We start from the raw sequence: 22423 nt of genomic DNA on the forward strand, positions 1-22423 counted from the left end.
AGAATAAATGAATGAGTGACTAAATAACTATATAAATAATAAACATATTTAAAAATTAAAATGCAACCAATGGAGAAGCTGTCTGGCACTGGGGAAAAAAAAAGGGTTGAAGGAGTGTGAATTCATGAGTTTAAGATTACTGATGGTTCTATTATATTGGAGAAATTACTTTTTCTTCTCTGGGCCTCAGTTTCCTCATCTAGAAAATGCATTAAACTATACTAAGTAGTCTCTAAGTTCTCCCTCATTTTTGAATTTTTAAATTTTAAACCATTTAAGAGATTAAGTAATGTTACTCCCCATGGACCTTCTGCTCCTAGCTTCTATCACCTTAGTTCTTGTCCATCAGAGGACACACTGCCTTTCCACAGCCAGTTAAAAATAAAAGATAAAAAGTAAATGGAGTAAGATATCCTTCTTTTTTACACTGTATAAATGTACCACAGTTTTTAATCCACTCATTTACTGATGGGCACTTGGGTTGTTTCCAGATCTTAGCTATTGTAAATAACACCGCTATGAACATAGGGGTGTATATATTCTTTCTGATTGGTGTTTCTGGCTTCTTAGGATAGATTCCTAGAAGTGGGATCACTGGGTCAAATGGCAATTCCATTTTTTTTTGGGGGGGTGGAAAACTTCACACTGTTTTCCACAGTGGTTATACCCGTCTGCATTCCCACCAGCAGTGTACTAAGTAGAGTTCCTTTTTCTCCATATCCTCACCAGCACTTGTTTGTTGATTTGTTGATGGTAGCCATTCTGGCAGGTGTGAGGTGGTACCTCATCATCATTTTAATTTGCATCACTCTGATGATTAGTAATGTTGAATATTTTTTCATATGTCTCTTGGCCATTTGTATGTCTTCTTTGGAGAAGTGTCTGTTCAGGTCCTCTGCCCATTTTTTAATTAGGTTGTTTGTTGAGATGGATGAGTACTATATTACCCTTTGAGAAATCATGGAGGGACATGAGAGTATTATGCTAGGTGAAGTCAGCCAGTCAGAAAAAGACAAGTATCACATGACCTCACTTATATGTGGAATCTAATGAACAAAATAAACTGATGAACAAAAAAGATCCAGAGACATTAAAGCAAGTAACAGACTGATGTATTTCAGTGGGAAGGGGGAGAGAAATGGAAGAGATTAATCAATGAACTTACCAGTATATGCATAGCCCATGGACCCACAATATTGTGGGGAAGACCTGGGGAGGAGGTAGAAGTGGGATAGAGTGGGTCAAAGGGGGGGAGGAAAGGGAGACATCTGTAATACTTTCAACAGTAAAGATAAATTTAAAAAATGTAAAAGGGATAATAGATTTGAAATCACTTTGTAAACTCTAAAAGGGTAGACAAATAAAATAGATAATTTTTAAAGTACTGGAGAACAAAGAAATAGTCCTTTTTCAAGCATGCATGCTACTTTGGACCACACTGTTAAGGGAAATCAGATCTGGCCACCACAGAGAACCATCAATAGCCTCTAGAAATAGAAAACAGAAGCAATATTATGGATTCCCAAATTTTGATCTTTTCCACACCGCCCCTCACACCAAGATGACCTTGACCAAAATGGAAGACAAATATCTTCTTGCTGGGAAAGGTAAGCTAAAGCAACTTGCACTTATTCAAGGAGTATCAGAAAGCCTGTAACCATGACTATGTGAGAGTTACTGGTGAGTTTTCCTTTATGCAGAGCAGTAGGATTTGGCACCCGAAGCCGAGGTTGTTTGAAACCATGGATGATTGCCCTTCTCATTGTGTTATTGCTGATTGTGGTGGCAGTGACCATTGGTCTTCTGGCTCACTTCTTAGTCTCTGGTAGGTAAAATTATGGATTTCACTCCATTTGAGTTCATTTTTCTGTAAAGCTTCATTCGCATACTATGTAAATGTAGTTTTATCCAAAAGACATTTGTACTTTTACCCATAAATGCCCACATTCTAAATATTTTTATTTATTCAATTATTTCATCAACAACTAATAACTGAATGCCTATTATATGCAACTACTTTTCTGAGTATTCAAGATAGAGCATTAAGCAAAGCAGACCAATTTCCTATATCCTTGGAGCTCACAATCTAGTATTCTTTTGAGAAATACACAAAAGATCAAAGATAGTAATCATAATATATTCTAATCATCATTGTACATTCAAGGGAAAAACTATGATAAATTACTTACTAAATTAGTAACTAAAATTGGCTCTTTTACTCATCATTTTTTCTGTCCACCAACATTTCAAAGCTAAAAGCAAAGCACATGTCCAAGAAAATAATTAATTTTGAAATGACTGGTAAACTATAAATATGACACAATGTTTTTACTAATTTTTAGAAAAAAATTTGCACTCTACAAAATAATATTCAGGGATTTTTGTATTGCCTGATATATTTGTAATCACACAAACAATGCATTTTAGAATTGTCTCTTCTAACATTACATTTTTCTCCACACAGAGTAAAATCCATTTACGTTTTTTGACAAATCTCTACAATGTGACTCTGACCCAGATTATGTGATAAAACAACTAGTTCAGGCTGTTAACTTGAATAGTCTTATCTGCTGTCACTTTCCTCAGACTTGATGAGAGACTGAAGACTCTGTTATGAGCTTTAAAGGGCTTAAGAACATAGTTCTGGCTCCAATATAACAATCCAACCTGTAGTTTACACGATGGCAAAAGAGTTTTAGGTCAGTTAATTCGATTGCACAAAAACTCCTTTGCTATGATTAAAAAGATTGATAATTGTGGATTGTATAGATAAGTATCAGGGGCACTAAAAAAGCATTCCATATCCAGAGATGTCCCACTTAGGAGAGAGACTATCCCGAGACCCCTGTTTCTGTCCAAGTTCCATGGGAAACCCTCATTGTGTCCTCTATGCCAGGCTCCCCGAGGAGAAAGGTTGTTTTGTGGTTGCTCTGTTCCCAATTTCTAACTCTCTCATAGCTTTCTTGCCCACCCACCCTCCACCTGGAGGCTTTGGTCCTGAGATTACCAAATGCTTCAGTACTTTCCACAGTTCTCTGTGTTCTCTCCTTTCTTACTGATTCATCCAGTTACACACTGTTCTCACTACCAACCTATAGTGTTCCCCTGCCTTTCTTTTCATGTATTTCTTAGTGTCCCTGGTTCTCACATTACAAATTAAAATGTATAAAGATTTTTATTTAAAAAATTAATAAAAAAATAAGTGAAAACACACAAAAAAAGATTTTTATTTATGTCTACTTCCAGTTGAGTATAAGATGACATACACTTCACCTCAGCAAGGGGTAATAAGGTAATTAAACATTCCAGGACTACAGCCAGACTGTCTGGGTTTAAAACCCAGGTAGATCACTTACCACTTCCATAGCGCAGAGCAAGTTTCTTAACACCTCTGAGCCTCACTTTTCTTATTGGTGAAATGGAGGTGATTATAATCTTAGAGAGCTGGAGTGAGGAAATACTATAGGTAGAGTGCCCAGAACGGGGCTTGGCACATAATAGGCATTCAATAAATATAAGCTGCTGTTATTAATCAGCAGCATTAATCATTATTTTCACTATACTTTTTATTAAACTAAATTATAAAGGCTCTCAGCAATATATTCAAGACCATATTAGCCTCATTATAGTTGGACTAGAGGCCCAGTGCACTAAATTCGTCCACGGGGGTCCCTCAGCCCAACCTGCACCCTCTACAATCCAGGAGCTCTCAGGGGATGTCCAACTGATGGCTTAGGCCCACTCCCGTGGTTCTCTGCTCTCTGCAGGGCCTGGGGGTTTCACTGCAGCCATGGAGATGAAGCTCTCATGCCCTGCTGTCCACTCTCTGCCGGCCTCCCCATGCGCCATGTGAAGGAAGCCCCAATGCCCTGCAGTGTGCTCTGTCTGCCAGGCCTGGGGGCTTTGCCAACACTGACACACTAAGGAAGCCCCCATGCCCTGCTGTCTGGGCTCTGTCTGCCATGTCTGGGGACTTCCCCACCACTGCCATGCTAAGGAAGCCCCCAAGCCCTGCTGTCTGGGTTCTGTCTGCTGGCCTTGGGGCTTCCCTGCTGCTGCCGCACTAAGGAAGCCCCCAACCCCTGCTGTCCTGGCTCTGTCTGCCGTGTCTGGGGGTGGATCCAGCCTCGCTGCTTGGTCCTCGTGAACCCCCGAGGGGCTGACGGGCCCAGACTCTGCAGCACCAGTGGAGCAGGGAGGCTGGATTCGCCCCCTCCGGCAGTGGATCTAGCTCGCTGCTCCGGCGGACAAGCCTGGACACTCCAGCAGTGGGGCTGAGGGGACTGGGCGCCGCCATCTTGTGGCTATGAGGGCTGCCGTTTTTGTCATGGAGTGATGGTTAATTTGCATATTGCTCTTTTATTAGATAGGATTCTGAATTTTTTTGCCAAAACCACTTTATTTTCTGCTTTTTCTTTTCACCACAGGCCAGAAAACGGAGTATTATCATGGTATCTTTAAAATTTTAGATGTACGAACCAATAGTAATTCTGGAGACAATGGCGTATACCAACTTAAGGACTTAAAAGAGATCATCGAAAACTTGGTAAGTCAGATACAATTATTTCTATCATAGGATAATGCAGGTAGAAAGGGTTTTGTAGATCATTTCACTCAATATTTTTCAAAATGTAAATTTCAGACTACTTGTACCAGAATCATGTTGCAGATCCCGAGGTCCCACTCCAGACCCACTGAATCAGTGTCTGATGGGAAGGGAAGGGCATGATAGGGGAGCAAGGGCGTCAGCATGTCTAACAAATGGGTCGTTCTGATAAACCACTCTTTCTGACTCAACTACTTCATTTAAATGTGAGAGAACTGAGGCCACAATATGATCTGAATGGGAAAGCTTAACCATATCAGAAGTGGTTATTTGTAAGACCACATGCTTGTTTTTGGAGACCACATTTTAAAATTTTAAAGATTTTTAAATATATGAGGAAAGATGATAATAAATATTCATTTTCTCTTACAAACATAGTAATAAAGATAAAACACTCAGACTTATTACAATTTAGTTCAATGAAATGCTAACACATTTTTTAAACTAAAATTAAAGAATGCTCCTAAAAGGAAAAAAAAAAGTAAACTTAGCTGTACAATAATTCTGCTCAGGACACCTGTGAATGCTCACTTTGTGTTATAACTCACTTGGCTTAGTCAGGTCTGGCTGCTTCCCAAAGTACCACAGACTGAGTGGCTTATAAACAGCAGAAAGTCATCTCTCACAGTTCCAAAGGCTGGAAGCCTAAAATCATGGCACCAGCATATTCAGGTTCTGTGAGGGCCCTCTTTCAGGCCAGACCATAGACTTCTTGGGTTATCTCACAGGATGGAGAGCAGGGAGCTAAACAGCCCTTGGAGTCTCTTTTGTAAGGGCACCAATCCATTTATGACCTAACTAGAGGCCCGGTACATGAAAATTCATGCACTGGAGGGGGTTCCCTCAGCCCAACCTGCCCCCTCTCACAGTCCGGGCGCCCTCAGGGTGGGAGGCGACACAGCAATCAGGGGAAGGCAATGCTCCCATCACACCTCTGCTGCTGCCACTGCCAGCAGTGCAAGCCTCAGCCGGCCCTAGTTACCTGAGCCTCAGGCGGCCCTGGGCAGCTGGGCAGTTGCCATCCAAGGCTTGCCTGCACCTCAGGCTGGCCCTGGGTGGCTTGGGGGCTGAGGGTGGATCCAGCCACACCATGCACCTGCTAGCCCCCCCGGTGGGGCTGAAAGGACTGGGGGACTCCAGCGGGACTGAGGGGACTGGGCACCCCCATCTTGTAGCTATGGGTGCTGCCTTCTGTGTGACAGCATGATGGTCAATTTGCATATTCCCTCTTTATTAAATAGGATTACCTCCCAGTATATGCCCACTTCCTGATATCTTTACCTTGGGGGTTTTGGGTTAAACAAATATTCAGTCCACTGTATCACTTTTTGTTTCATACATTTTTACTCAGATTTGTTAAGATCTATGTTGTTAAATGTGCATCTAATTAATTGCTCTTAGCAGCTACATGATGATTCATAGTATATACCTACCATGTTTTACTTCCTCCCATTATTCCAAGAAATGCTGCACTAAACAGCCTCCTCCTTATCCCCTTATGAACCCATGCAAGTTCTTCCGAAAGCAGAATTACTGGGTCATTAGGTGTGCATACACTTAATTTAACTAATTGGTGTTAGCTTGCTCTTTAGAGTGACTGCATCAGTGTGCACTCCCATCTGCAGTGCATGAGGATCCCCATGTCCCAACATCTTTGCTAACACCTGGTATTAGTTAGCTTTTTAATTTCTGCCAACAATTAAGTTGTATCTTACCAGTCTTTGTGATTTAGTTTGCATTTTTCTAATTGCTAATGAGTTTGAGCATTGTTAAATCTACTTGTTAGCCTTTTGAGCTTTCATTTCCATAAACTGCTTGTACCTTTCCTTTGCCTATTTTTCTGTTAAGGCTGTTTTGTTTTATTAGCATTGCTTTGCTGGAGTTCCTTATGTTGTGATGTAAACAACCCATTGGCTACAGACATTGTACTTATGCATTCTGTCTGCTATTAATTTGGACCATGCTTCCTAAAAATAGAGATTTGTAATTTTGAAATAATCATATTCATCAATTTTCTTTGCCTTACTGTTGTGTTTTTAAAGGTTTTTATGAAGTCATTCCCTCTCTCTAATTCTATATTAAAACATTCTAGTATAATTTTTTCTATTAACTTTATAGGTTGGTCTTTTACATTAGGTCTTTAATGTATCTGGAGTCTGCCTTTGAGTGTGATGTTAAGTAGGGACCCAGGTATTATTCTCCATATAGTGAGCTAGTTTTCCCAATTGAACTAAACAATCTGTTTTCCCAAATTTCCCAACACATGGTATGGTTATTCAGCTCTTTACATTTTCGGCATCTGAGTCTTACAAGATGGAAACATGATCTGTTCCCTAAAGCTGCTCCCAATCTCTTTGGAGTGATGAGAGTAACACACATGAAATTGAATAGCATGACACAATATAATTAAGGATTAAATTGTATGTTGAGGAAACAAGTACAGAAGGACTTCAAAGAAGAGGAAGATCAACTAGGGTTCCCATGGTCAGGAAAGGCTTTGTATTGTTTTAGCCCTCTTTAAATAAGACAGGTGTCCCTTTCCCTCCACTCCCCACTAAGTTACCTTTAGGAGAATTACAAGAAGGGTTCATGCCTCATTCTGAGCCACTCCTATTATTTGTTGTTAAATTCCAATGAATAAAACCAGATTCTTCTCTCTGCCCCATGGGGTGCTCACTAGACAGCCAGGAAAAACAGGCTGCAATCTTGTTCTTCCTCATGATTTGGGATTTAATTGTTTGGATGTAAAAGTAAAATGAATTCATGCTCAGATACTGGATGAAATTCATGCATCCCAGGTCCCTGAGATAGTGGCACAGACATATCTCATCTTTCATACAATTCTTCAGAGAAGACACCAGTAACCAGAAACCAGTAATACTTGGCACTCCCAAGTGGATAGGTCACTTTCATCATTAGTATAAGTTTGAGTAGTGTCACTGACAGAGGGAGTACTTCATTTGGAAAAATATATTTCAGAAATATCAAGAAATATTTTTAAATTATAAGGTCATTACAAATAACACCATGACAATAACATAGCTAACATGTATTGAATGCTAAACATCACATTAAGCATGCTATGTGTCATTTTAACTAATCCTCAAAAAACAGCCTTATAAGGTAGGTACAATTACTATCACAGTTTTACAGATGAGAAAACTAAGGTACAGAAAAGTTAACTTACTCAAGATCACACAACCAGTAAGTGATATAGTTGGGACTTGAGGTTACATGTTCTTAATAAACTATCATCCATAAAATCATCTATGTGATTTTCTTTCCCACCAACCATCCCATAAAATACCAGAAATCAAGTAATTATTCCTGGTACATTCGTCTCTCTCAACTATACAATTAACATGGGCTAGTGATCATCATTTGCATTAGCAAAGGCAACAGTCAGGAATTTTCTTATTGGGGTTGTCTCCCACCAAAAAACAAAAACAACACTCTACTCCTATGCCCAGAACATTTCTAAATTTTATCTTCTTTATATCCAGGGACACCAAGAACAGGGCCTGAAATGATCCTCAAAGTATCCTTGAGCTTATGTGTCTAGAGTTGTAGTGACAAAAAAAAATAAAAAATTGGAAACAGAAAGTGATGCAAGGAGACGAATGTAATTAGGAACACTCGGTAAATGAATTAGAAGGCAAAAGTGAGATTTGGCTCAGATTAACACTGAAGCAGGAAGTTCTACTGAGAAAAAACTATCAAGGTATACCTAAACTTAACAAAGGTATTAAACTATTTAAAGTTTGGGGTTGAATAGGGTAAGAAAGGTAAAAGATACCTCATGCTTGGAGAAGGGCTACAGCCCTATGCCTAGAGAGAACAGATTGTATTGGAAGTTTTCAGAAAAAAATAAGCAGATGTTACCAAGAACCTTGTGTTCAGAGGTTAGAAAAATTGGATGTAGAGAATGGCTGAGTCCTTACTTGAGAGCTAAGACTTACTTTGTTTTGTAATTAAAGATTAGGCATGATGAAAAGAGGAAGATGTGTAACACTACGTCTGCTTTCTATGTCTTTAATTTGAATCCTGAAAGAAAAGGCTAGTTGTTGTATATTTCATGTCAAATCTTCAATATAACACCGCCAAGGAGGCATTATTATCCACACTTTACAGATAAGAGAATTAAGCCTCTGAAGTTAAGGTGTACAACTAGGAAATGATAGAGGGGAGATCTGAAGAAATCTAGGTTACTCAAACATAAGCTCATTTCTCTAAATTGCTCTACTAGTCAAGAAAAAACTCAGCTAAGATAGGAAACTCGGTTCTATATAAATTTTTTTCTCATAATATTTAAGCCCATCCTATCTAATAATAGAGTAACATGTAAATTACCATCACTCCGCTACACCCACGATTGGGCGGCGGGAGGCTGGGGGGCGGGACTCGGGGTGTCCTATCCGGCCATTGAGAGGCACGGATCCGCTGCCACTGAGGGGGGGCTACCCTGCGCCTCTCAACGGCCAGATCCGCGGCCGCTGAGGGGGCCTGCCGCGGACACCCAGCTGCGCCTCTCAACGGCAGGGTAGCCAGGTGTCCGCGGCAGCCCCCCTCAGCGGCCGTTGAGAGGACTCCTGCCCCTTGCGCCTGTTTAAATATCTTCAGTACAACTTTAAACAGTGACTAATTATATATTTTCCTCTTTTAAAAAATATAATTCAGAGATCTAGGCTTTTGTAGTATACTTAAATGTACTATACTTAATAATGTCTTTATCACCCATAATTGCAAAAAAATTAATTTGACTTTATTTTGCCTGTCAATCTCAGGAATATAAACAAATTTGAGATAAGTTTATCCAATGCATTGCTACTTGTGATATATGGTTAGTTAGTCACAGATGTCTGTTTCCTTCTGGCATTTTACAAAGAAACACTGAGGAAGTAGTAGTACAATAAAAGAAACAACTTTGGTAACATCACATAACAATACAACCCATTGGGTGCTATCATTACTTCCTGGTTTAGAGTAATCAGAATGTCACACTTCCATGGAAATTGCTCGCACACCCACAGATCCCATATGACAATGGATACAGCTTCCTTCTCCAAAAAACACCGCACTGGGTGCAAAGCTGTGGGAGTTATAAAGAGGACTTTTGTGAAAATGAAGTGACTTGATTCCCAGAAGGTCAACAAGCCCCCAAATCCTGGGAGCCCCACCAATGCTCAGGTTAGCCATGCTCTATACAGGCTTAGAATAATGATTCACATCTCACTTATTGACTCTTGGGTTTCACCAAAAATCTGGATACAATAACTTTAAAGGATTGTAATAGAACTATTGAGATTATGACCTTTATTTTGGGGAGCAAAGAAAACAGGCTGCCTTCGGAGAGGAGTATAACAGTTTCTGGTCCCCCTAACATGCTGCTTGCTACATGTAAATGGGTAGGAACCCTTAGTGAGAGCCCACCTGTTTGCTCACACTGAGGTCAGCTGGCTCACTGCTGTGTCACCTTGGGCAATTCACTTACTTACCTATATGACAGTATTTACATCAGAGGTTGGTGTGAAAAGCAAATGAGCTCAGATACAATGGAGTCTATGCCTGGTGCACAGGTAGAAGGCAGCAGTCATACTAGTCTTCTATCATAACTAGTGTAGTCTCATTATGGAGGAGTTTTCCATAAGGAATCAAATTACCTGAAAATGTCAACAAGGAGGAAAATGTTTCAAATAATTCATGGGCAATTTTTTTCTCTAGGAGCATTAATCACAATTTGACATAAAGCTCATTAAAAACTCTTATAAATGTCCTGATAAATGCAAGACTTTCTGATAAATAAATTTCTCTTTTATTAATTCACTCAACAAAAACATGCTGCATTCCTATATATTGTAGAGCATGAAAAGATGAATCACAGTTCCTATTGAGAAAGGGTTTGCCATTTAGTAGAGGAAATAACATATTTGCGTAAGTAACTATATTAAGGAGTGGAAGGCTTAAGAGGGATAAGAAAAATTAGACAAGAGGAAAAATGATTACTCTGAGGTTCAAGGAATAACCCCAATGAAGGTATTATCTGACATAGACCTTGAAGGAGAGCTGTGCTTCAGAAACACAGAGGTAGCAGAATGGGGGAGGGGGCTTCTGACCCAAAGAATAGCTTGAGAAGGGCAAGAGCATAGCCAAGCCTGAAAGGTAGTGGTGGTGCTGAAGGGGGTCGGGGGCATTGGCACATGGTGAGGCCCTTGAATGTCTGACTTTATGACTGGAGGCTCAGATTCAATTGTGTTCTGTTCTCTGTTTCTACCTTGAGTTCAACCCTTGCAGCAAGCAACATTCATTAAGCCGTACTAAGGCTTAGTGGCGTATTTTTAAAAAGCATCCTTTATACGTCCTTTATGTGGTATTCTTGTTATAATTATGAGAAATCAACAGACTCTGAAGTTTTCTTCATGGCATATTTTGGTTCATTGGGGCGCATCTGGTGTGATGGTGGAAGGAACTGCTTTTATATCTCACTGGGCAATCGTCAATGGCTTAACTATCTGAAGTTTGCATTCTCAGCCCTGAAACTCCCCCTATGTGAATACAAAGACTGCTGAGAGAGGATTCATTTGGGAGCATCTGACAGTGAAAAGAGTTAGTTTGGGAATGATCATTGAATGGTTGGGTGAGGTCTGTTTGTTTGAGTTGACAGCCTCTCCCTAACTCTTTCATTAAACACCCAACTAACCTCCAATTGCCCTCTTAGAACTTAATCTCAGTGCAATTACTAGCATTTCAAAATCATCCAACACAAAGAGGTACTACCCTGAAAGGGGGTCTTTATTCAATGTTAGGAGAGTAACTCCAACTACAAAATTCGACAAGTGCCCCAGATGAGAAGTAGGATAGATTTAGAAACCACTTACTCTATTAGGTGGTATAAATAATAAATTTATAACAAGCTGGCACACAACTTAAGTGTCCTCCAACATTTCTGGGAATTTAGAATGCCAAAGAGTGTTGGTGGAGTGTTTCTGATAAGGTAGGCCTCCACCTACCAGGGAAACATGATTTCGGGTCTCTAGAAAGCTAATTCATACATACTAGTAAATGCCAGTCAGCAATAAAGTTTAGGTTCGTGTTTGCTCTAATTTTTCCCATCATAAATTTAGTTAGTGCAACACTCCTAGCCAGTCTGTGCCCTAGCATTTCTCAAAGTGTTTTCCTCAGGCTACCTGATCACCTGGAAATCCGGGCCTCACCCCAGACCTAATCAATGAGGCAAGGTCCTGGGATTTGAGTTATAAGGAAGAAAGTCCTTTATTTCTATAATTACTGAAGTTACTTCTACCCAGTTTCTTCTTATGTTATTATTTCAGCTCCTATCTTCCCAGACAGTTGAGTCATTCAAAGGTGAAGCTGATGCTGGGTGTAGATAGTCTTCTCAGCAGGCATGTTGCCATATGGATGATGTCATCCAGAGTCAAAAACTTACTCCGATACCTTCACTAACAAGTTACAAAGGGCCAGGGAATCAACTGTGGTTGGGATTTCAGAGAATCGTTACAAACCAAATTTTGAAAGATATCCAACTGCTATTAAGTTTTCTTCTTTTTAATATTTTTCACTTTTATATCTGTTGTTTTTTTGTTTGTCTTTGCTTTTCTTTTGGATTTCCCCCAGAAAACTGAGTAATAGAACTGGTTGTGGATTATAAGAAAGAAGTGATTATAATAATATCACTCTTGCAAAAACATATCTTCCAAAAACAGTTTTGTTACTAGTAAATAAACCCCTTTCCTCCTCAGTCCCTTTAAGCTTTTATTTAAACACAAATAAAATCATACTTTGGACCCTAGCAATTGCTCTGTTTTCCAAGTGCCGCTTTTGATCTTAAATGAACAGCTATTACCAAATGCATATCTTTACATCTTTTATACTTTGTCTTTTAAAGTCAACCAACTAGTTATTTTATAATTTACTATTATGTGTTCTATAAAAAAATTGAAGTAAGGTGTATATCACATTTAACAGGGAGGTTGTGTGTTTGATGAGAAGAGACCTACAGACAGAAGACCTAGATTTAAGTCCAAGTTTATTATTCACGTGATTCCAGAGAAATTCATATGATGTCTCTGAGTCTTAGTTTCATATTTAAATACTAGAGGCCCAATGCACAAAATTTGTGCAAGAGTAGGTCTTCCTTCCCCCCAGCTGACGGCACCGGCTTCCCTCTGGCACCCAGGACCCGGGCTTCCCTCATAGCCCTGGCTTTCTCTGGAAGGACGTATGGAAGGATATCTGGTCTAATTAGCATATTATGATTTTATTATTATAGAAAATAAGAATCGATATAATTCTTAGTTCACATAGTTATTGTAGGGATGCCTAATGATGTTAAGGAAGTCATAACGTATTCCTTGATCCCTAAAACAGCCTTCCATTCATTTCTATCTTTTGTGTTTTCAAAATGATAGTTGGTCTTCTTGCTCCTTCCATAAGGATGTAGGACATGGTTTTTTGCACCTGTGGCTGATCTACCAAATGTGAAATGCAGTGCCAGCATTCTGATGACACTGTTGCCACCAAGTGGTCATTATGGGTACTGCAAGCCAAATCTAGGCGTGATAAACCACAACGTAATAGTGCTATGACAAGCAATTCAAACTGTGCATATTGACTAAAACAGTAGCTTTTCTTCTCCTTCTTTAGTGACATAAACTGAGTAACACAATTTTTATCTGACCTGAAACACCATCTTACTCTTTCTTCCTCCTTGATTTACCCTAGAGCCCACAATCCACAACAACAATTTAAAAATCATTGTCTCTCTCTTAAATTCCTAATCCCTCTTTCTTAGAAGTATACATACAGCCAAAGACCTGCAAAGAAATCTGAGATGTGAAATGCCCAGAGGGAGACTAGGGAGCCACCTAGTAGTTGACTACCATAATATATCCAGCATCTTACATGTGTTTAATCTTGAAACCCTAGGAGCAGCATACAATATCTTTGTCTTACAGGTTAAGAAAGTAAGGCTCAAATGGAATCAGTTCGTGAGCAGCAGGATAAGCTTCAAACCCAGGAAAGAGCCAAGTTCTCTCCAGCACCTCTCAAGGCCTCCCTTCAAGCCCGGTGGCTGCTCTGTCATTTTCTGCTTTACCTTCTATGGCGTTTAGGCATCCTCTACCCAAGATACCTACACCAGCACATTCAGAATCACCTGGTCAAAGTCTTACAATATGAATGTCTAGGTCCCTTCCAGACTAATTTTAACTAAAACTCTGGAAGATAAACCCCAGCATCTGTAATTTTTTAAAATTCTGCAAATTACTCTGTTGTACTGTGAGGGTAGAGAACCACTGGTTTAAATAACGATATTACTCATGTTAAATTGTTTTTCTACTGCTTTAGTATTTAATCAGGGGTATATTCTTATTATGAAACTGGAGGCCCGTTGCACGAAATTCATGCACGGGGGAGGGGAAGGAGGGGTGTCTCTCAGCCCAGCCTACACCCTCTCCAATCTGGGACCCCTCGAGGGATGTCCGACTGCCCGTTTAGGCCAGATCCTAGGATCTGGCCTAAACGGGCAGTGGACATCCCTCTCACAATCCAGGATTGCTGGCTCCCAACTGCTCACCTGCCTGCCTTCCTGATTGCCCCTAACCGCTTCTGCCTGCCAGCCTGATCACCCCCTAACCACTCCCCTGCCAGCCTGATTGCCCCCAACTTCCCTCCTCTGCCAGACTGGTCACCCCTAACTGCCCTCCCCTGAAGGCTTGGTCACCCCCAACTGCCCTCCCTTGCAGGCCTGGTCCCTCCCAGTTGGCCATCTTATGGCAGCCATCTTGTGTCCACATGGGGGCAGCCATCTTTGACCACATGGGGGCAGCCATCTTGTGTGTTGGAGTGATGGTTAATTTGCATATTACTCTTTTATTAGATAGGATACTTTATTAACACAAATTTCTCTCTTGTGATAACAGGTGGATGAGATATTTATCGATTCAGCCTTGAATAACCATTATATCAAGAACCGAGTAGTCAGACTGACGTATGTATATTTGGGCAAAGGTGGAGTCACAGCTTAATGGGACAAAGGACAAAGGGAACAGGGACCCTCATATATTCTGCATCTCCAGGAGCCAAGCTTTGGCTATGGTTTCTCATAAACATAATCTCTACAACAGTCTCAAGACATAGCACTGATCACCATTTTGTAAAGGAGAAAATAAAAACTTAGGGCGGAAGTAGGTTAAGTGATATGTTCAAAGTTCCCCAAGTGACAGTTTCCCAAGTGAAACAGAACCAGGATTCAATATCTGGAACTACCAGAATCTGTGTCAGGGGAAAACCCAGCAGCATGCCACTGCAGGCACCACGTTGTATTTTTTTACAAATATGTCATTTCAAAAATATTAAGAAGGAAAAGTTGACTACAGTTTGGGACAATTAGTTTTACCTGTAATAAAGCCCCAGTGTCAGCAGGCACACCTAAACAAAAAGAGGTTTCTGTTTTAATAAATGTTCTGTTTGTTGTAGTGGAGGGGGAAGACTCATATCAGTTGCAGGAATTGCTCACAGGTTTCTATTGTGTTATTTGGAAAGCACATAGCTGAACATATACATAATAGGTGCAAATGTATGGGCCTGTATGACTCATCTTCTTAAAAAAATGAATATATTTAGACAGATTTATTTGAAGGAAATAATCATTTTTCTCACCCATAAACTAATGCCTAGTAACAGAGTTACTCCAAGTTCCTTACAACTTTTCTGACTAACAAGTGACCACCAGAAGAATTTTATAAAATGGGTAAATTCTATAATACTTAGGAGATAAAAGGAACATATTTGCTGAAACTTTCTGGACTTCATGCCTTCTATTTTGAAATTCTGATTTGCCATAATATTCAAGCAACATTATCATAATCTTACAAACTCCTTTAAAATTTGTAGCCATTGTCAATGAATCTTTGTGTGAATCCAACAATTGAGGCATAATTCCAGGGAAGAAAATACAGGAAAGAGTGTAAGTTGATACCAGATTATTATTTCGAATAATCACCTTTCTCTTATGTCTCAAAGTCCAGAGGACAGTGGTATGAAAGCAGATATCATTATGGTGTTCCAGTTCCCCTTTGCTGAGCAAAGGGCAGTAAGGAAGAAGAAAATCCATAGCATCTTAAACCGGAAGATAAGGAACACAAGAGCCTTGTCAATAAATGCCTCATCAGTGCAAGTGAATGGTAAGTAGGCACCTTTCCGTGTGATGTGAAATTCTCTATTAGGTTCATTTTGTGTCTCATCTTAAACTTATATGCCATATTTCTATTCCAAATAATAGCTAGAATCAAGATTAATTTTTTTCAGTTAAAAAGGTAAAATTTCAAGGTTTTATTATTCACTGATGAAAGCATGTCTGCAGTTAGTTGTCAAGTGGTTTTTCCTGTAGTAAGTGACTGGTGCTCATCCCAAAATAAAGGCCAACCTTTACCATTAATAGAAAATTAATCTGACCTACTACTTCCTCCATGATTAAGTAAGTGAAAATACTAAGCATTTAGCAACAACTGCTTTTCTGGGTGGGACCTTTCTAAACATAAACTCATGTGTTGCCTCTCAAAAATATGGATGATTTCTGTATATAGTGAAATTATTACATTTTTAAAAAAATATATTTTATTGATTTCAGAGAGGAAGGGAGAGGGATAGAGAAATAGAAACATCAATGATGAGGGAGAATCATTGATTGGCTGCCTCATGCATGCCCCCTACTAGGGATCAAGCCCGCAACCCAGGCATGTGCTCTTGACCAGAATCGAACCCAGGACCCTTCAGTCCACAGGCCAACATTGTATCAACTGAGCCAATCTGGCTAGGGCAATTATGAAATTTTTGTTAACTTTTTTCCTATGGGCATTTGGAAAATTGGAAAAACCAAATTTGGAGCCACTAAAGCAATCTTATAATTAATAAGTAAAAATCACTAACCTAGAAAAAAATTTATTGAAACAATTGTACCATTATCATTTCTCTGAAATAGAGAATCAACCTTTACCAAGGCCCTGCCTATGCCCTTTATATGCTGCATCTAATTTCTAGATCCCTATGAAGTAGGCAAATGTTATAGATGTGAACGAAGGCCTCAAAAGATTAAGGACTCTAATTGTTAAAAGGAGGTAAAGTTCAAATCTAGATCTCTAATTTCTTGAGAGGCTCTATTTAAAATGGCTCTGTGGTCAAACACATTCTAGAAATTCTGTTTTTTAATATTCATCTCTTAGAAATCCATTCCTTATTAGCATACCCTGATGAGTCCAGCTAGACAAAAACCTGTCTACCCTTGTATATTAAGCTGCATCTACTTCCGGCAGACAAATGCAGACTTCCCTACAAATTCCAATGGACACCATCCTTAGCGTCACAGAGAGAATCAGAGTGATTAATATCAGATGGGAAACAGGATGCCCTGCCCTTGTAAGGGTCTGACTGACTCTTCAAGAGGAAACCTGACCAGGAAGCAAAAATCTGAGAGAATGGGATGGGCAAGAGTTTGCTGATGTGGCAAAGAGTCAGCTACTCAAGGAATAAATCTGTGGACCTCTCCCAACCCAAGGGGGAAGAAACTGTCAAGCGCTTAATCCACCTTCTTTGTCAGGTGGGAAAGCAAATGAATTGAGGTTATGAAATAGTGGCAATCCTGATAAGTTACATGATATGTTTATTTAATTCCCAATAACCAGTTAACTTAGCAAGAATTTAAAAGCCTGACCTATCTGAAACTTGAAATGAGGTGTGAAATGGTCATGGATTGCTTGATCTTTTTGTTTCTTACAGACTCAGATTGTACACTGCAGTTTATTTTAATGACTGGAGTAGATTAAGGGTAGGATGTGCTGATGGAGAACCTGATTTAAGTGTTACCTGACTAATTCTAACCCCATTGAGTCACTGCAGGACCAACCAAGTAATTGGCCCAGGACTTTGCTTCATTTTCTCATCTATAAAATTGTAATGATAATGTTTGTTCTTCCTGAAATCATAGAAATACCATGAGGATATAGGGGAAAACACACACTCACACACACACACACACACATAATATGGAACATATAGACTATTACCACGTAGAAAACTAGTAAATTGTGCATATACTTTGGAAACTGAAAGCATTAATGTGAGTGACTGGTAATAGAAAAAGCTAGAAACTTGAAGGTTTCCAAATTTAGAAATGTAAAAAGAGCAGTGTTTGTTAGCACTTAGGAAAGGCCCATTTAATGGAAAGCTCATTAAGAAACCTCAAGGCTGTTCTTACAGGCAAAAACATTGCTCTAAACACTTAATTTGGGGGACTCCCAAGGAATAAAAAACTGCAGCCCAAGATTTATCCATAAATTTGTCAAAATACGTGTTTTGTTTTGACAAATAACTGTAGGGTATGGGTCCTTCATGTGATGCAGTGTGTGAAAGCAAAGCCAAAGTCGACATCTTTGCATCGCAAATGCCGTGGCTGTGGCAGAGCAGCTCACTGCCTACCTGCAGTGGGAGTGCTCCCACTCCCATCATGTTACTTGTAGGCTGTAGAGCCCTGAATACTAACTACATTACTCCCGACTCAGGGTTACTTTCAAGACTAGAGTGTTCATGTTTCTTTGTGCTCCTAGATGTGGAAAGTCAAAATATTGATACAAATTAGAAACCTTCCACAGCTAGTGACTTGTATATAGGAAGTTTATTTCTAGGTGTAATCACACCCCCTAAAAAGTCAACCCTTAAAAATCCAATTACACTTACAACCATTACACTTAACCTGGTATCATTCCTGGAAAAGAGATATTTTCATCGTGCTCAAACTAAGCTGAATAAGTTTTAACGGAAGAATTCTAACATTATACTATTTTCCATTTTAGTGCATTACTACTGTGCGGCATTTTAAATTGTTTTTTTAAGTGAAATAAGAAATTTACTAAAAACAATATTTGACAGAAAATTGAGTTCCTTCCATAGAGTAAGCAATGAGAATGTGTGCTGAGAAATTGATTCTTCACCATATAATAATTTGGGCATGCCTTCAAGGGTATCTTTGAATTCAATATTTTCAAAACCCCAATTTACAGAGTTCATCATCACTAGTTTTCCAAGTGGGACTTATAGAAGGTGGAGAAAAATTCTTATTTTGCACAATGAGAAGTTAAATGCAGAAAACATGAGTCTATACATACTACTGGTGGAAATTTGTAAAAGTTTATCTTCATTCTACTCAGCAAGCAATTTTATCTTGAAAATCATCATTATTCAGGCAACCTTACACCAACTTAACTTTAAGTATTCATGCTTTCTGTATCAGATCCCTAACTTTGTTGGAAATAAGCAGACTTTAATCTTAGTTTATGTTCAATAATTAATGTTGGCTAATAATACACAATAGTTTATACTCTTCAGAAAAAATCATTTTGATAATTTAGGAACTATATTTTAGAAGTATTTTAAGTACAGTTCGCATGGGTGTTTTCAATGTGTTGTTGTTGTTGTTGTTGTTGTTATTATTATTATTATTATTACTATTATTATTATTCCTAAACCCTTTTACCAAAGAAAGGCTTCTGTGAACTCTTAAACAGAAGAGATAAAAGCAGACTTGCTCTGGTTGAGGCTGAGTTTGAGCCTCAAAACCCCACCTACTTGCTCTCTAGTTCCCCACTTTTTCTATCTTCTAAGATGAAATCCAAAGAGGGTATTTTCTGCACCATTGGAAAACCACTGTTCTGTAGTAATATAAACTATTTGTGAATTTTAATCTTCACTATTTGTGCCCTAATCACCCACTGCTTGAGGTATTATGCACCTAATTGGAGGTTGCCTATAAGTCTCTACAAAAATTGTGCACATATCCTGTTACATCTGGTAGCCATTCTCCTGACTGATGAGTACTGTCTAGAATCCATATATGGTCAGCACTTCCTGATAATTTCAGGTCATGGAGGCCAATCAGGAGAATGTCAAATTATTATTCTTTGTTCTATTTTGTTTTTCAGCAATGAGCTCATCAACAGGGAAGTTAACTGTCCAAGCATGTAAGTCTAGTTAGCTTATAAAAACAAGTTCTATTTCCACATCAGAAAGAACAATATCTTCAAATATTAGCTAATAATTTCCCATCCATGTCCCACTTTTCTTGGGAGAGAATAGCAATTGGGCAATGTGGAAATACTTTTATTTCTAACTCTGAGATTGATCTTTTCTCATGTTTAAGAAAACATTTTACATGATTGAAATTTTGAGCATTTTGAAGAAGTTATATATAGACATACATGTATATATATATATTTCTGGTTTGGAATAAATGGACTTGCTTTTCTAATTTTTAAATACTATCAAATGTGCTTTCTGCTGAGAAATAAAATGAAAGTGAGATGGAGAGGAGATAGATTTCATTATCTGCGAATGACATATACAATTTGCTTAATATATCTTACCTTTATGGTTGACAGCAGCTCCACTTGCTTATTTTATATCAGTGTAACCAAATTTTTGAAAGATTTTATAAAAGTGGTGATGAATTTGAGCAAAGCTGTTCAAGCATTCATCTATGTGTCTTACAAACATGCCACACTACACATTTTAATTCATTCATTCATTCACTCAACAAATACCATTTTAATATCTACTAAGTGCCAGGAAGTGAATATCATTGTGAATAAGACACAATACTGCTTCTAAAATTAAGAGTTTGAAGTTAGGGGAAGACATAAATAAATCAGGAAATGTTAAAACGGTATGATAAATGCTATGACAGAGAAAGTGCACACTGCTATGAGAGTCAATCAGAGAGTTAGCTAACCTCGTCTTGTGGAGTCAGAACGTGATCTGAGACAGCAAAGAGGAGAGGCCATGAACCAAATGACGAGTAGGATGGGTGTCCTGGCAGGGGAAGTAGTATGTAAAAATGTCTTCTAGAAAGAAAGGACATGGTCACGTCTTGTAATTGCAAAATGTCAGTGTGGCTGGAACACAGAATGGAGATTGAAGGTATCAGAAAGAGGCATGGTTAATAGTGATCAAAGACCAGAATCCTGCTGACACATTTTGACTTTATTTGGAGGGCAGTGAAAAATCACTAAAGGGTTTTACTCAGATCAGAAAGATCACTCAGTTTCAATGTGGAGAACAGATTGGAGGGACAAGACTAGAGGCAGGGAGATAAACTGGGATGCTGTAGAAGTCTTCCAGACGAGAAAAATGGTAAACTAGAACAATGGCAGAGTGATGGAGATTTTTTTAAATGACTGGCCACAGTTGGAGTGTAATCAATGCCAGTAAAATCAGTTTTCTTTTTTGGTACCTAATTAGTTAGAACAAGAATTGAAGCTAGTTTATTTTCCTTATTAGCAAGGTGCTAATAAAGGAGGCTGATTCTTAGCAGGAACCCTAAGCAGCAGACTAACCTCTGATCTGATGCACATAACAGAGCACATACTTATTCCCACCAATAATAAATGTGATGTGTATGGGGAAAACATGGAACCTCCATCCTGCAGGGTGAGACACTGGTCACGATACATTACCTCATGCACACTTTAAGAACTGGCTACTCAGAAAAATTTAAAGAAGAAGGAGCTCCAACACATAGGCAATTACATGTCTGGTCAGTTCTCTTGTGAGAGTTCATGTCAAAGTGACACTGTTGAATCACCTAAAATTGAGAAACAGTGATCTCAGTATGAACTCCCAGGACATGTAGATAATTGATACCACAAGTCCTTAGGATACACACTTTGCAGTGTGCCAACCCTTTGCAGCTGTACATAGTTTCAGTAGGCAATATATTCCACATATATAAAGGGAGGGAAAGAATAAAACATCAACATATTGGTAAATACAGAGGACAGATATTAATATTGTACATGTTTATATAATGATAGATGCAAATATTGCATTGTAGTACTCTATTAGAGGTTCTTTGCATCAAAACTTACACATTTCTTAAAACTTAATAGTCTCATCTCTTTCAGGTTGTGGTAAACGGGTTGTTCCATTAATAGTCAACAGAATAATGTCCGGAGACATTGCGGCCAAGGCTGCCTGGCCTTGGCAAGCTTCCCTTCAGCGTGATAACGTACATCAGTGTGGGGCCACCTTGATTAGCAATACGTGGCTCGTCACTGCAGCACACTGCTTTAAGAAGTAAGTTATAGACCTTAAGTTGACCCACTGCTGCTAAAAAAATAGTCTCTGGGATTTATTATGTTCTGAGTAATAATACCCCCAAATATTACTGAGGTAAAATGAGAAAACTCAGGTTCTTTTCTAAAACACTGTTACTTATTTGAAAGTTGCGGAGGCGGGGAGTGAAGTAGTCATTGATTAGGTCCTCAGACTTCTTTCTAACTAGCTTCACTTTATGACCTTTTACCAGTACCAAATATCCTGGTAAGAAAAACAGAAATTTCAAAAGGACTTTATCCATACTAATAAAGTCCATACTTATCCATTTACTAATAAAAGGGTAATATGCTAATTAGACTGGATGTCTTCCAGACATCCAGACAAAGCCCGGCCCGGGACAAGCCACCTGCTCTGTGGTCCTGGGTGCCAGCACCTGCGGCTGCAGCCAGGGAGAGGGCAAAGTAGCCCATCCCCTGTCGCCTGCGGCTGTGGCAGGCTCAGGGAAGCTGGCCTGGGTCCCGAGTGCTTGCAGCCAGCCAGAGAGAGGGAAGCCTGGATCCTGGGTGCTTTCGGCTGGCCAGAGGAGGGAATCCTGTGTCCCCGGTGTGGGGCCGAGGCAGAGGTGGTTAAGGGCAATCAGGTAGGCAGGCAGAGGGGGTAGGGCCGATCAAGCAGGCTGGCAGGTGAGCAGTTAGG

At 39.3% G+C, this 22423-nt stretch overlaps 1 protein-coding gene across 1 annotated transcript in view; it reads left to right on the plus strand.

Moving 5' to 3' along the window:
- Positions 1–1561: 1561 nt before the first annotated feature.
- TMPRSS11A (transmembrane serine protease 11A) overlaps positions 1562–22423 on the plus strand; it is a 32531-nt gene continuing 11669 nt past the window's right edge. The window contains exons 1-7 of the mRNA XM_054722206.1: positions 1562–1607; positions 1673–1825; positions 4428–4546; positions 14545–14612; positions 15647–15807; positions 19597–19635; positions 21574–21745. Coding sequence (XP_054578181.1) covers positions 1562–1607; positions 1673–1825; positions 4428–4546; positions 14545–14612; positions 15647–15807; positions 19597–19635; positions 21574–21745 — 758 coding nt within the window. The remainder of the gene's footprint in view (positions 1608–1672; positions 1826–4427; positions 4547–14544; positions 14613–15646; positions 15808–19596; positions 19636–21573; positions 21746–22423) is intronic.

Source organism: Eptesicus fuscus, chromosome 2 (genome assembly GCF_027574615.1).
Source record: "Eptesicus fuscus isolate TK198812 chromosome 2, DD_ASM_mEF_20220401, whole genome shotgun sequence".
NCBI lineage: Eukaryota > Metazoa > Chordata > Mammalia > Chiroptera > Vespertilionidae > Eptesicus > Eptesicus fuscus.